At 33.3% G+C, this 13,292-nt stretch overlaps 2 protein-coding genes across 2 annotated transcripts in view; one reads left to right on the forward strand and one right to left on the reverse strand.

Moving 5' to 3' along the window:
- Window positions 1-3,299, forward strand: part of LOC110463395 (apolipoprotein D-like) — a 4,068-nt gene extending 769 nt beyond the window's left edge. The window contains exons 2-4 of the mRNA XM_021517958.1: window positions 532-656; window positions 1,007-1,098; window positions 1,739-3,299. Coding sequence (XP_021373633.1) covers window positions 532-656; window positions 1,007-1,098; window positions 1,739-1,971 — 450 coding nt within the window. The 3' untranslated portion in view covers window positions 1,972-3,299. The remainder of the gene's footprint in view (window positions 1-531; window positions 657-1,006; window positions 1,099-1,738) is intronic.
- A 2,081-nt stretch (window positions 3,300-5,380) lies between these two features.
- Window positions 5,381-11,299, reverse strand: LOC110463402. Its single transcript, XM_021517971.1, has 7 exons — window positions 11,235-11,299; window positions 10,205-10,282; window positions 9,295-9,354; window positions 7,675-7,758; window positions 7,268-7,306; window positions 6,644-6,747; window positions 5,381-6,232 (listed from the first exon to the last, which is right to left on the reverse strand). The coding sequence occupies exons 1-7, from the start codon at window positions 11,296-11,298 to the stop codon at window positions 6,215-6,217; spliced, it is 447 nt and encodes a 148-aa protein (XP_021373646.1). The 5' UTR covers window position 11,299; the 3' UTR covers window positions 5,381-6,214.
- Between the last annotated feature and the right edge of the window lie 1,993 nt (window positions 11,300-13,292).

Here is a 13,292-nt window from a genome sequence, read left to right on the forward strand (position 1 = left end):
ATATTGTGGGTAAATAATTGAACATATATCGGTAACTTATGTTTAATAATAAAAAAAATAAAAAAACTGTTTTGGTATAATTGACAAACTTGAAAAGTTTAAGATAAACTGCGTTTTATAGAAATATTCTTCGCTGATAATGTAAACAATAGCATAGCCATCCTTATTCCTCAATGCTATTTTATCGTTTCCGTAAATGTAATGCCTTTTTACCATGGTCTCAATTATCGTTTTACAATACAGTCCGTCAAATATCAAATCCTGGAAAAGCAGACACTGTATAGGCCAGCATACATTGTACTAAAGTTCACTGTATCTATTTCTATAACTCGAAAACAAATAATTAAAACAAAAGTAATCTGCCCTTTCTAAACAAATCTATCTTTTTTCTTGCATATACTTTGGGCAGTTTCTATGTATATCAATTGTTTCTTGCATTGGAGGTTTCATTTAAATTTTGATAAAGAAAAATATATAATAAATGCAAAAAAGATTCATTATCGTGTTATTATTATTTTTATTTTTTTGCAGTATATAGGAGACTGGTATGAACTATATAAATTCCGTGCCAGTTTCGAGACAGGAGAGAAGTGTATTGTAGCAAACTACACACTTACACCTGCCAACCATATCAAGGTCAAGAACACAGGCATTGAGTAAGTGCACAGGGGTTACTACCGTAAATGTTGTTCTTTATATATTACTGTTAAAGGTGTGGGGAGGGGGTGAGATCCCAAGAGAGTTGTAATATCAAACTTTTACCATGCTAACATAATAAACTGAAAAGTCAATTAATCAAATAAAAAAAAAAAAAAAAAAAAAAAAAAAAAAAAAATGAAATAACATATCATTGTTTACTAACAATATATTATGCATTATCAATGCAGTGGTTTTAGAAATTCCAAAAATGAAAAGTTAATTGCAAATTATTTGACCAAATAGTATCGGTATTTATAAAATGTAGTTAATATAATTGTCTTAGTGATATATAATTTCCCATTCACAGCCCTAAAACAGGTAACTACTCCATAGCTTACGGAGATGCCTTCCAAGGTGACCTCAACTCACCAGCTAAGCTCAAAATCAGATTTGCTGCAAGTGAGTATTTAACATATACGATTTCACTGTTCAATATTTTCATGGATGTATAATTCCATTTGTTCAGACGATGATAATTTTCATACCGTGCACAGTTATGTTATTGTATTCAAGTTAAGTTTACGTTTCAATAATAAAAATACTGATTTTTGTTTATGACATTTCTTATGAACTTCTGTTTCTAGAAAATAAACATTATAAATACAAATTAAAGTAATTAAGAAACGTCTTTGCGACATTTAGTAAGTCGATGCATAAAGCAAAACGAAGCAAATATTTACCACGCCATTATTGTCATTTCGTCCTTTTAAGACTCATAAGTTGTACTAAAAGGCAAACATCGATGTCTTACGTGTTCAAAAGCATATTCAAAAGGGTTACTGTGCTTATGAAACCTTTAGAACGTTTCAAATTTATTTGCAACATATGGCTACAACAGTTTGGTGATACTTAAATTAGAATTTCATGTAAATTCCGTCCGAATAAATTCCATCTGCAAGGCTAAGATCGACCTTGGGGACTGATAGTCTACCGATGAGTCAACTACCTTGTGACATGAAATATTCACAAGAAATATATAAATAAGTAATACACAGTTTGAGTGATGTTCCTAATCAATTACATTGTATTCTCCTTCCAGACACGCCGTATGGTAACTACTGGGTACTGAAGACAGATTACACCTCATACACACTCATTTACTCGTGTACCGACATCCTCGGACTCAGCCATCTTGAATTCGCTTGGATTCTTTCCCGACAGAGGTCGCTACCTCAAGCCAAAATTGATGAACTCTTTAAAGTTTTTGAAAGTTTCCATATCGATACAAACCATTTTCTCAAATCCGATCAAACTAATTGTGGAACAAAATAAATTCATTGAACATATCGTTCATTTGTTAAAATGCCATGCTCTTAATTTTTTAACTAACATTTTATATGCATCCGTTCTTATTAATTGAATATTGATATTGTTTGACCTTGTTGTAAATGTTTATTGTGAAAACAAATGTGTTATTTATAAAAATAAAATGTAATTTACAATTTTATATTTGTTTTGTTCATGAAGGATTACCGTATAACTGGCAAACACTGTAACTGTAATTATGAAAACTGTGTTTTCCTGCATGGCTATCGCTTTCGAAAACCATTTCTCAAAGAAAACTATACATTGCGAGACTTTGATGAAATAAAGAATTTGTAATAAACAAAATGTAAGCAACAATAGTGTTCTAATGTAAAATCTAAACGGGGCTAGACTGGGATTCGAACCATGGACTTCAGATTGTTGTACCATCGCTCTAACTGATGGAGCAACCTGGTCAAGTTTCCTGGCCCAATTGTGCTATTTGTATATCCAAACGAAAGTTAAGGTTAGGTTACTGAAAATAGGAAAAACACAGTGTAGTGGGACAGAGATCCTTTAAATTCAGTTATTATATATAATGATTTATTTATGAAGTGGTTTGTTTAATATAATTAAGATTTGGGGTTTTTTCTCGTTATATGTCGAAACTGTTGCTATGTTTGTAGTTATGTTGATGTTGTCCATCACGGTTATTAGTATGACTGCTATTACAGAATGTACTTTGCGGTTATTATTACAACTGTATTTATGTGAACTGCGCATGCTCATATGTATGTAAGCTACCGCCATGATGGAATAAACATGTGCCTGTCTGCAACTCTGATAATGTTGTCAGTGTACTGTTGTTCCCGAAAGCACCGGACACCACAACTATTTACTCCAAAGCAACTTCGTAAGAGAAGTTATCAGTCGTTTGGTCCCAACTATCTAAAATTTGGTTAATTAAATGTTTTAATTATATATATATAAATCAAAGTACCAAAGTACTGTAAGTACTGAAGGAGGCGTTAGTCAGATATTTGGACATGGAAAATAATGAAATGTAAAAGGTGAAATGAAATAAAGCAATGAAAGATGCCAACACGATTATTGATAAACATTCAAGAGCAACTACTTATTTTTAAACTTAGAACTACTAACCATCAATGTTACCCGCTTATCAAACACTAGAACTTCAGATAATTTTCAACTAGAACTGTCGCCAGGATGGCTGACTAATACCCCCGCTTCCCCATCCAGTCTGATTCCCACTCTGACTCAAACACTTATTAATAAATATAAAGATAATCGAATGATTTAATTTCTGTTATGCACATGTTCATATTATACATAATAAAATTACCGATACAAAAAGTTGTGATTTATTTGTGATTGGCTGTTTTGAGAACTATTTTTTATTGTAGTAAAACGGTTGTCCTCATCTGTTACTACTATCTCGCAGTTGTCTCCCTTCCAATAGTATTTTTTTTATAATTTGATAAATTCAAAAATCGATATAGGGGAATAAAGAATAAAGATTTTACAGTCAATATTCTTATTGTTATTGAAAATAGTGTAAACTAAATGTTAAAAACAATATCAGGATATTTGAATTAGTTAATATTTCTTACGTATAGTATGAACGAAGTGCTACAAAAGTTGTCTCCCTAGCACTTCAGTAACGAAGATTTCCGGCAGACGTCGCAAATTCCTTACTTCCGCTGGCTGGAAAGAAATTACTGAACTCACGTCAATACGGCAGGCGTTATAAAGGCCTCCATAAAAAAAAAAAAAGGCTTAGGACCGATCACAGCATAATTTCTGTTATGTCGGCTTTCCGTTTATCTTCTGCAACTTGTACGTCAATATTTGTTAATCAAAACATACATGTCGGTTGAGCATTAAAAAATATCTTTTGTCTTTTTAATTCCATCCATATGGGTAAGCTGCATGAAAGCTCCGTTTTATTTTGTATACTGTTTGTTAACATTATATTATAAGATGGGCTAGGCAAGCACCGGTCCCTGTCTTAATCCTCGATTGTATTTGATTTTGCCTTGCGACTTCAGCATTTTTACTTCTGCAGCATTGAAAATATTCTATTAAGTACCAACACAACTTAATTGTTTACTTTATGGTATTACTTAGCTTTTGAGCTAAAAGCTTTACTATTTCAAGTTCAACAAAAGTGAAAACTACTTAGAATCCTAGATACATACCTAACAAAGACATCAGAAGACATTTCTTGGCATGTGTAATGGCATAAAAGAGCGCCACAGGATTCTGCTTTTGACAACCGGAAATTTACAAGCCAAATTGGTGAAGCGGGACGAGAACACACCCTACCCTTTGACCCCATATAAATCCGCCATCACATATTAAAATCTACTAAAACTATGCATTTGTTCTTATGTTAAATACCTGTAGATCTCATTCAATAAACAATTTGTCAACAATTACAAATTTAAATTGCTCGGAGGCACTGTATTTAACAAATTATCAGAGTATGTTGTATTTCATGGAGCTTAAAATACTATGAAATCACTCATTTTCGTGGGAGGGGGGGGGGTAATTTCGTTGAATTTGTTGGCAATCTTCATCCACGAATTCATAGGTCCACGAAGAAATTACAAGTTTGATATGAAGCAATTCTTTAACGTTTGAGTGGGTACTTGTAATCCACAAATTCATGTACCCATGAAAAAATGTTTTGTCGGGAGACTTCCACATTTGGACACCACGAAAATATCTGGTTCACAGTAACCTGCCATCTAAGTAAACATATTTGACCATAAACTCTGTGTATTTGATAATGATATTAAATAAATAAAATATTGATAAATATAAAACAAACAGGTAAAACCAATATGTACAATTTGAAATTTTATTTTGTAAATGATAGCGTGACATTTGTTAAGGACATGAAGAGGATCAAATTGGAAAAAAGCAACGAATTAATGAACGCGATTCACTGATGGATATTATCCCCCTTTATTGCAAACAGAAGAGCTGTTGATAAGAAATCTGTCGTCCAGGGTTCGACTCCTTTAGGTGACATTGAGAAAATGGGATTTTTGTTACATTATAATGAGTTATATATAGATGAATATTATTATGATTTTTAAACATAACTGAAAAATTAACTGATCGAAAATAAGCTTTTAGCTTTGACTACTTCAGAAGGAACACTTCCTTCAAAATAAACTCACACACACAAAACAATATATTGCATCACATCTAATGATAACATGTGCGGGAACCACGACAGTAAACTAAAGTAAGAAATGGTAGGTAAAACAAATAAGAAGAGTGAAAAAAGTTATATGGAAAAGCAAAATAAAAGGGAAGAAAAATTATATAGAAAATCAAAGTAAAAGGACAAAAAAACAATATAAAGAAAAGCAATGTCATATTAAGATGCAAAATCATCGTATTCTTATGTCCTGAGGTTGACATAATTCATCACAAAGAAATGAATAAATGAACTTATCTATATATTAATGTGTCGTATAGATAGATGCATGTAAGATAACTACGTGTGATGTTCAAATTCAAACACAGAACATAGCAATGTAATTATAACTTCCTTAATTCGAATTAATGCTTATCCAAATAAACTCATCCACAGAATACTTTAACTTTAAAATTAATAATAACTCAAGATTTGTTCTGGCATACAATAATCCAGATTAACGATTTTAACACGCTCATGTTAATTGGTAACCAAATCACACGTATTCCGTCTTTGCGTATTGCAGAGTATCTTCTCTTGGGAGCAGGTATTGATTGTTTCGTCACTTGTTTGCGAGAGTACCGTCATCAATTTTTGAGAAAACGACGTAATTTTCTCACACAAACCAATGACGTAACAATCAATACCTGTTCCCAAGAGAAGATAACTCTGCAATACGCAAAGACGAAATAGAATATCGTACTCTCTTTGGACCACAACAAACTATATGTCTTTTCACATGTAATATATAATATGGAAGTTATATGAACTTGTTGTTTTGTTAGTCTTAAAATATGAACAGTTTGTAACACTCTCAAACATGATATATTTCAGATTTTGCAACAACGAGATCATGACTTCCAATCATCATGACGTAATCATTTAAATCAAACTTATTAGATCTGTCTCGAAATGTTCTTGATGTAAACTGCCTTCTGTGTGGTATGATAGTGGAGTTTAATTCCATGCATGACCTTGGGTCATCAATACATTATGTAACATGAATAATTTCTGCCGTCAGTCTCTCTAGAATAGCCATTAACCATTCATCGAATTCTGGAACAAAAGGAAAGTGTATATGCAAATCAAACGTGTAAAAGAATTAAATATAAAAGTCTCAAAAAATTTAAATTGTTGATTTTTGAAAAACAGACATGTATACACTACATTTTCAAAGTTTCAAAACTAGAATATATGATAATTACCTATGGTTGAACTTAGAACCAATATTCATCAAATAAGATTTCATTAAAGAATTAAAAGTATAACGGATGATAAAAAATTTTCCTATATCCTTTTATTGAATTAATCCTGTATAGCATACCGTATATGGATTAGATTTGATGCCGTGTTATTTTGCGTTTTATTCATTTTTTCCGAAAAATATCCCTATTAATAGAACCTTAGATATCGAAATGACGGATTTGTGAAATTATAATTCTTTTAAAATATTCGACATTTGTTTACCTTATCGTCAACTTGTCTTTTATTCTTTTTACACAGTGCGCAGATAATTCCGGTAGCTATGCCGCCTGCCACTATAAGACATGCCCCAATGATGATTCCCAACACTAAGAACGAAATAAAACACAGTAAGGAATTATTCAACCTAACCGGTAATGAGATATAGTCGGCGAAGAATAAAACATTAGCAAAATATTGATTAAATATGTGAATTGTCTTTATTGTAATAAAAAGAAACATAAACAAAAACAAAAAAAGTGTACAAAACATTCCTCGATACAAAATGACAAGATCTTAACCAGAAAACAGCACAATTCGAAGTTGAAACAAGGTATAGAATACCATCAAATCACAAGGATAAAATACAAACTCCAATTCGTTTCGTTCCGGAAAGATTCTCTATCTATTATTTCTTAGAACGTATGGGGTACATTATCATCTCTCCTCTTGTCAAATACAAGGAAAATATCTTCATTTATGTTTCGTATTATGTGAGTTTACAGTAAGGCAGGAGAAGAACAATTGAAAATGAAATGGTCACGAAAATTAAGGGAGTTACAATACCCTTTGGTTGCCTTTTAACATTTAGAATAATTTGTTTATTGACATTTAGAAAAAGTTTTGTACCTGCACCACTCATTGATTGAGACTCTTTTTCTGTGTCCGCTGCGAAAGGAAAATTATAAGATGAGAGTTTGCTATTAAAATGATAATATGGAAAACTTATTAACTGCATATTATTCATAATACACGAGGTGTATAGTTTCACTTCCATCTTTCTTTTTTCTCCAAAAGTGTCGATCCCGAATTTTAATATCTCCTCTTTATTCAAACAAACATTTAAAGAGAAAATCAAGTGTTCCTAATTTTCGCTAGTAAGGTTTTTGGAATTTCAGTTGCGAATACATTTTGTAGGAAATAATATTATCTTTATTCCAATGCTTTGCTTATGATTATGTACTTCAGAATTTAATATTTTCTATTGTTTTGACTATAAATATGGTCTTTATATTATGTAGGTACCATATCTTTACCTGGTAATAACGTTGACGCTGTACTTTTTGTACTTTTTGTACTTTGTACTTCTGTTGTTTGGGGGTGAACAGAGGATTGTGAAGCTGCAAGAAAGTTCGAATTGATTAATTGATGAAAAATAATGATACAATAAAATTGTTCGCTACTTACCATTATCAATTTGTAATAATTATGTAAATAAACTGTATTTATTTTACAGAGATTATGAAAAACATTTACAACTTTAATTAATCACTCTTGTTGACCCGAATTTTAGCTCGCGTCGGTCTTAATGGGGGAGGAAATCGTTGTACTAAGGGTAGACCCATGTGATCGGTAAGGTGACCCTATACCTTTTCACGTCCGGTCGAAGATATGAACCCCTTCCGCCTTGATAAAAGGCAAGTGCGCTATTCACTGCACCACACGATATAAATGTCATAACAATATTAATACGGTTGTGTGTTTAGTTTGTTTGTTTGTTTGTTTGCTTTTGTTTAACGTCCTATTAACAGCTAAGGTCATTTAAGGACGGCCTCCCCTGTGTGCAAGATGCATGCGTGTAGTGTATGTGTGTGTATTTTGGGAGGCTGCGATATGTTCGTGTTTGTCTCCTTGTGATAGCGCGGAACTGATGCCGACTTTATAGTGCTACCTCACTGAAACATACTGCCGAAGACACCCAGCAGGACGCCCCACCCGGTCACATTATACTGACAACGGGCGAACCAGTCGTCCCACTCCTAATTTGCTGAGCGTTAAGCAGGAGTAGAAACTACCATTTTTAAAGACTTTGGTATGTCTCGGCCAGGGGACAGAACCCAAAGCCTTCCTCACAGGGGCGAACGCTCAACAAATGGCCAAAAGTGAGGCATTGTCAAGGGAGACATTAGGAAGAAGAAAGTTATTTAGAAAGGAGAGAAGAGATAAGGTCCCAAATTTAGTCGCCTCTTACGATCATGCAATTGGGGCAGCAGGTACAATTCTTACGCCCTACCTGCAGGTTTAGAGTCTTAATGTGAAAGTATTAACAATATTATTTGGACTCGGCCTCCACTAAGACGACCGTGAGTCGATTTTTCGATAGGAGGGGAAAATGCAGTCACCTGCCCGATCACGTGGGTTTTTAACGATTATTCCGGCTTCCTCCCACATTAAGATCCATACGCGCTATCATCTCGGCCAACAAGAATGATTAATATAACGATTGACCAAGCCCATGAACCGAAGGTTAAAACATTAAGTACTACCGTATGCATAATGTCGGAAACTGCTCAAAGTTATATAAATGAGAGGTACAATATCATATAAAGGTTTAAACTTGTTCCACTAATAAAGGTTTTATTAGCTTGGTTAGTATAGTGTATTGACTTTAAATAACAAGCGGTTCAAATATTGTTCTTTTATATAATACAAATAATGGAACTTTTCATAAATACTAATAGTCATCAGTACTCAAATTAAAAAAGTGGGATTATCAAACAAATTGCTGCACAAAGTTGCTTTGTCTTTTTAGTATGCAGAAATATATGAAAGGAATTAAATAAGGTAACACAGTAAAGAAAGTCAAGGACCAACACAGCAGCAGGAACAAACAGTATGATGTTAATAGGATGTTCGTATTAAGAATATTTTGTTACCTGTTGGCGATGCCGTTGATGTATGCAAATGTACCGTATGATTAATTGTTGCGGTGGAGCCTGAAACAACGTATATTGATATATGACCAATTTAATTTCAATGACATTTAAACATGAATTAAAAAGAAAGAAAAAGGCACGTTTTCAATCAGAAATATTTCCATATATCACTGGAGAGTAGAGCAACATAAAACAACTGCCCTAAACAACCGGATCAGTGTGGCATTATCAGTTAAACGATGCGTATACAATATAACGGTGATCAAGCCTAAGCTGTCTGAAAAACGGGATGAAAAGTGAAGGTATATGTTTATTCAAGATTTTTTTTTATGGCATCCTAAAACTGAAAAAGCCGGGAAAGTGAACACAATTATGAAAAAAATAATATTACGAACACCTTGCAATTGAACGTGATTTTGATGGAAATTAGACGAAAACGTTGTCGACATTTTTCAGTGACTCGTAAACAAAATTGGTTTTGTAAGAGTATTTAGGACGAATATTGCTTATTATTGTGCACGTTACTGCAAAATGTTTTGAACGGCTCTGCTACATGTAATTCATTTGATCTATTGTGTGGTTACCCTTCATACCTATTCAATAACAAATATAAAATCCAATGAAACAACAAAACATTGATCAAAATCGTTTTTGTTTACAACCAATTTGATATATAACGATTTGATAATTTTGGAATTTTAGTTCGTGTGAGAAGAATTAACTTAGGATGAAGAAACAGAGTGTGTCAGATTATGTACCTATATGGTCAGTTTATAGATCCACTTATATGTTTAACATTGCATATAATGTATAGCATTGAATTATACTGCGTTCCGTGATACCGAATGGCACAACGTTATAATCAAGGATATGATGATATATAGATAAGTTATACAGAAACTCAAGTTACCTTGGCGGGAAGGCGATGTCGTAGGATTTCCATTGTCAACATGAACAGTAACCGCATGGTCTACTGGAGAGGTTGGACCTGAAAAAAACCGAGCCTAATTCTTAGAATTCAATGAAATAATAACAGGAATATATTTGAGAAGTTTCGCCACATTACGGGAGAGACAGGTAATGAATTACAACCTATGATTGGAACTTAAATGTAATGCAATATTATACAACTATTGTATACTCCAGCTTCGAATGCTTGCATAGAAATATACTTCTGCGATATAATTTAAATTTGAGCAATTGTAATTTTGAACACAAAAAAACTACTTTATATTTTCAATATATGCTAAGGATAACTTGTTAAGAATATTTGTCCCAATTCAAGTTTTAGCATTGTATATTAGTGTTTCGTTTATCAATGACAGAAAAAAATCGTAAAACATCTAAGTTTAAGAAGGCAACGTATTGCAAGGCAATCCATAGTCCCCCACCGGTAATGATTTCTATTTTAACAAACAGTAGACAAATGTCAGGATCAACCTACTGCTAGGAAAGTCTCCCGATACTTACTTCTTGCACTCCGACATTCCAAATCTGGTCACTCCAGGTAAAATAGTACAGAAATATGTCCCGGACAATTTTTTTCAAATGTTAAGGTCATAGGTCATCCCAAGGTGTCCTTGTACACCAAATCTGGTTACTCCAGATGAAATAGTATAGAAGATATGACCTGGACAAACTTTTTCGAAAGTTAAGATCAAAGGTCAAAGCATAGGTCACAGTGAGGTCATATGACCTTTTTCTTGCACTCCGCCATCCCAAAAGATGTCCTGGTACATCAAATCTGGTTACTCCAGGTGAAATAGTGTAGACGGACAGAGGGACGGAAGAACGGACGGAATGCAAACTTAACCCCCCATCCCCCCATTCCCATCCCCCCTTGGGAACTGTTTGGGGACTTATATAGAAAAAAATACTACTGAAATATGTTTAGTTTTATATCAAACATCGTGCATTTCGAAACTAGTTTTTATACATACATCTTCCCACGTAGGGTTCCCAAAAGCGAACTGTCATACTGGCGTTTTTAGATTTCTGAGACATCAAACCTCCTCCCCAGTTTTGGTTGATGTATATCAAATATCCTTCAGCATGGTTCAAGTGTTGCCATACGTGAATTACTCTGGGACCATATGAGTACACTAGTCCACCAAAAGATTCTGTCGGGTCGGCGTTCTGTACAGCTCCCATTCCCGGGAAGGAAAAACCATCGTTATTACCATCGATAGCTTTCACCTGTTTATTTTGTATAAGAAACAACAAATAAAGTTCTGTCATATTCATCTCTTCTTCAGGTTTATGACTAGGATTTAATACGTTCTGAAGATATTGTGTCCATAGTTTGATTATTCAATTTTTAGTATAGCATTTAAAACCATTGATAAAAAATTAGAAGCATTAATGCTGACAAACTTTACAACGTAAATATTGTAAACAGCAACTGTATTTTCGTCTCCTTTTAACTGATTTTAGATTTCAGGAGTTTATCTGCAATAAGATTGCCATTCTTTGCGATTTCTTAATTAAAATTTTGAGAAAAAAAATATAAACATAGTAACAAACAATATATTAATATTATTTATTTTGAAAGTAGGTAAAATACAAACTGTCAACAGGATGGCGGGGACTAAACCATGGGTCGATTTCAACAATGATGAAAGAGAAGGAATTACATCTCTAAGTATATATAATCACCATACTACTATTTTTAAAATGAAAGTTTTGTCAAATTTCCAAGATGACATCATGCTAAATACATTTACATTAAAACTATCTCTACAAAATAAGACTACAAAATACTAACGGTAACGTAAATCATCCCAGTGTCAATGTCCAAGGAGTTCCCACTTCGTGTTGATAAGTGATGCGAACGCTTTTTTCTTATAGTATTTACCAAAGATTTAGTGTCGCTGTATATGGCGTCACCTTTAAAATAACTCCACACCCTAACTCTTATGGACCCCTCATTCCAAACTTCCTTTGACCCACGACCCCATCCATCGGCTGTGCTGAATAGGCTTCCTAAAAAATAGTTAATAATTTTTATTGTTAAAATCAAATGACTAAAATATATCCTGTAAATATCTAATATTGTCTTCTCTGACATGTAAGATGTAAAATCATGATGAATTTTCAATATCTTAGCTACAAAATCTGAATATCGGTGTCCTGTGTTATATGCTTTGCGAATGATATAAACTTGTGGAAATACTTAAACACACATCTCCTTATAAAATTTTATTCTGAATTTTAATGACGTCATGATACTTACAGTTTCAGAGGGATATCTTCAACGGCTGACACTTCGATTGTATCTTAAGTTTTTCATCGCTTGTGAATACGATGTGATAACGAAAAATAATTTCAAACAATACCAAACATTAACATAAGTTTAACAATTTTGCTCGAAATAATGCAAGATTGTCATCAGACGTCAATTTTCATTTTTGTTGTCGCATCCATGATCGCAGCCGCATTCGGATGTCATAGTAATGATTAGGACGGCATATTTCATGAGACAACTTTTTTTCGCAGTCTCTAATTTTTCAAGGATTTCCTCTAATGGTTAATTTCGCGGGAAACCACTTTTAGCGGATATCATGTTTAGTGACATCAATAAACAAAGAAAAACAAAATACCGCAGAAATCGTAAAAAAATAGAAAACAACGAGTAAACTTATTTTACAGTAAAATACGTCTCTGGATTAGCTACTAATGATAAATAGGCGAATACCAGTCACCTAGACTAATTTGGTAGTCATAAGTTTTGAAGAGCGTATTTACCTGAAGTTTTGTTATATTAAAAACCTGTTTGTTTTCTTTATAAATTGTCTAACATCAGCTCGTGCGGTGATGCGTGTAAGACATGCAAATTATTTTATAAAAAAAACACCGCCCTAAAATCTGACAGCAAATCAATTATGGTAAGACATATATAACTTACCTGAGTCGTAGCCAGGAACCCATATTCTAACGTGACTATCATTGAACCCGTAAATAACACCTCCCCATGCCGACTGCTGATCAAGTGCTTGAAC

Source organism: Mizuhopecten yessoensis, unplaced genomic scaffold (genome assembly GCF_002113885.1).
Source record: "Mizuhopecten yessoensis strain PY_sf001 unplaced genomic scaffold, ASM211388v2 scaffold1511, whole genome shotgun sequence".
Classification (NCBI taxonomy): domain Eukaryota; kingdom Metazoa; phylum Mollusca; class Bivalvia; order Pectinida; family Pectinidae; genus Mizuhopecten; species Mizuhopecten yessoensis.

Coding starts and splice junctions, on each gene's coding strand:
- LOC110463402 (XM_021517971.1), bottom strand. CDS start 11,298: ATGTCTCAGAAATCTAAAAACGCCAGTATGACAGTTCGCTTTTGGGAA. Junction 9,355..10,204: donor GACATCGCCTTCCCGCCAAG/GTAACTTGAGTT, acceptor ACGTTGTTTCAG/GCTCCACCGCAACAATTAAT. Junction 7,759..9,294: donor ATCAACGGCATCGCCAACAG/GTAACAAAATAT, acceptor ACTTTCTTGCAG/CTTCACAATCCTCTGTTCAC.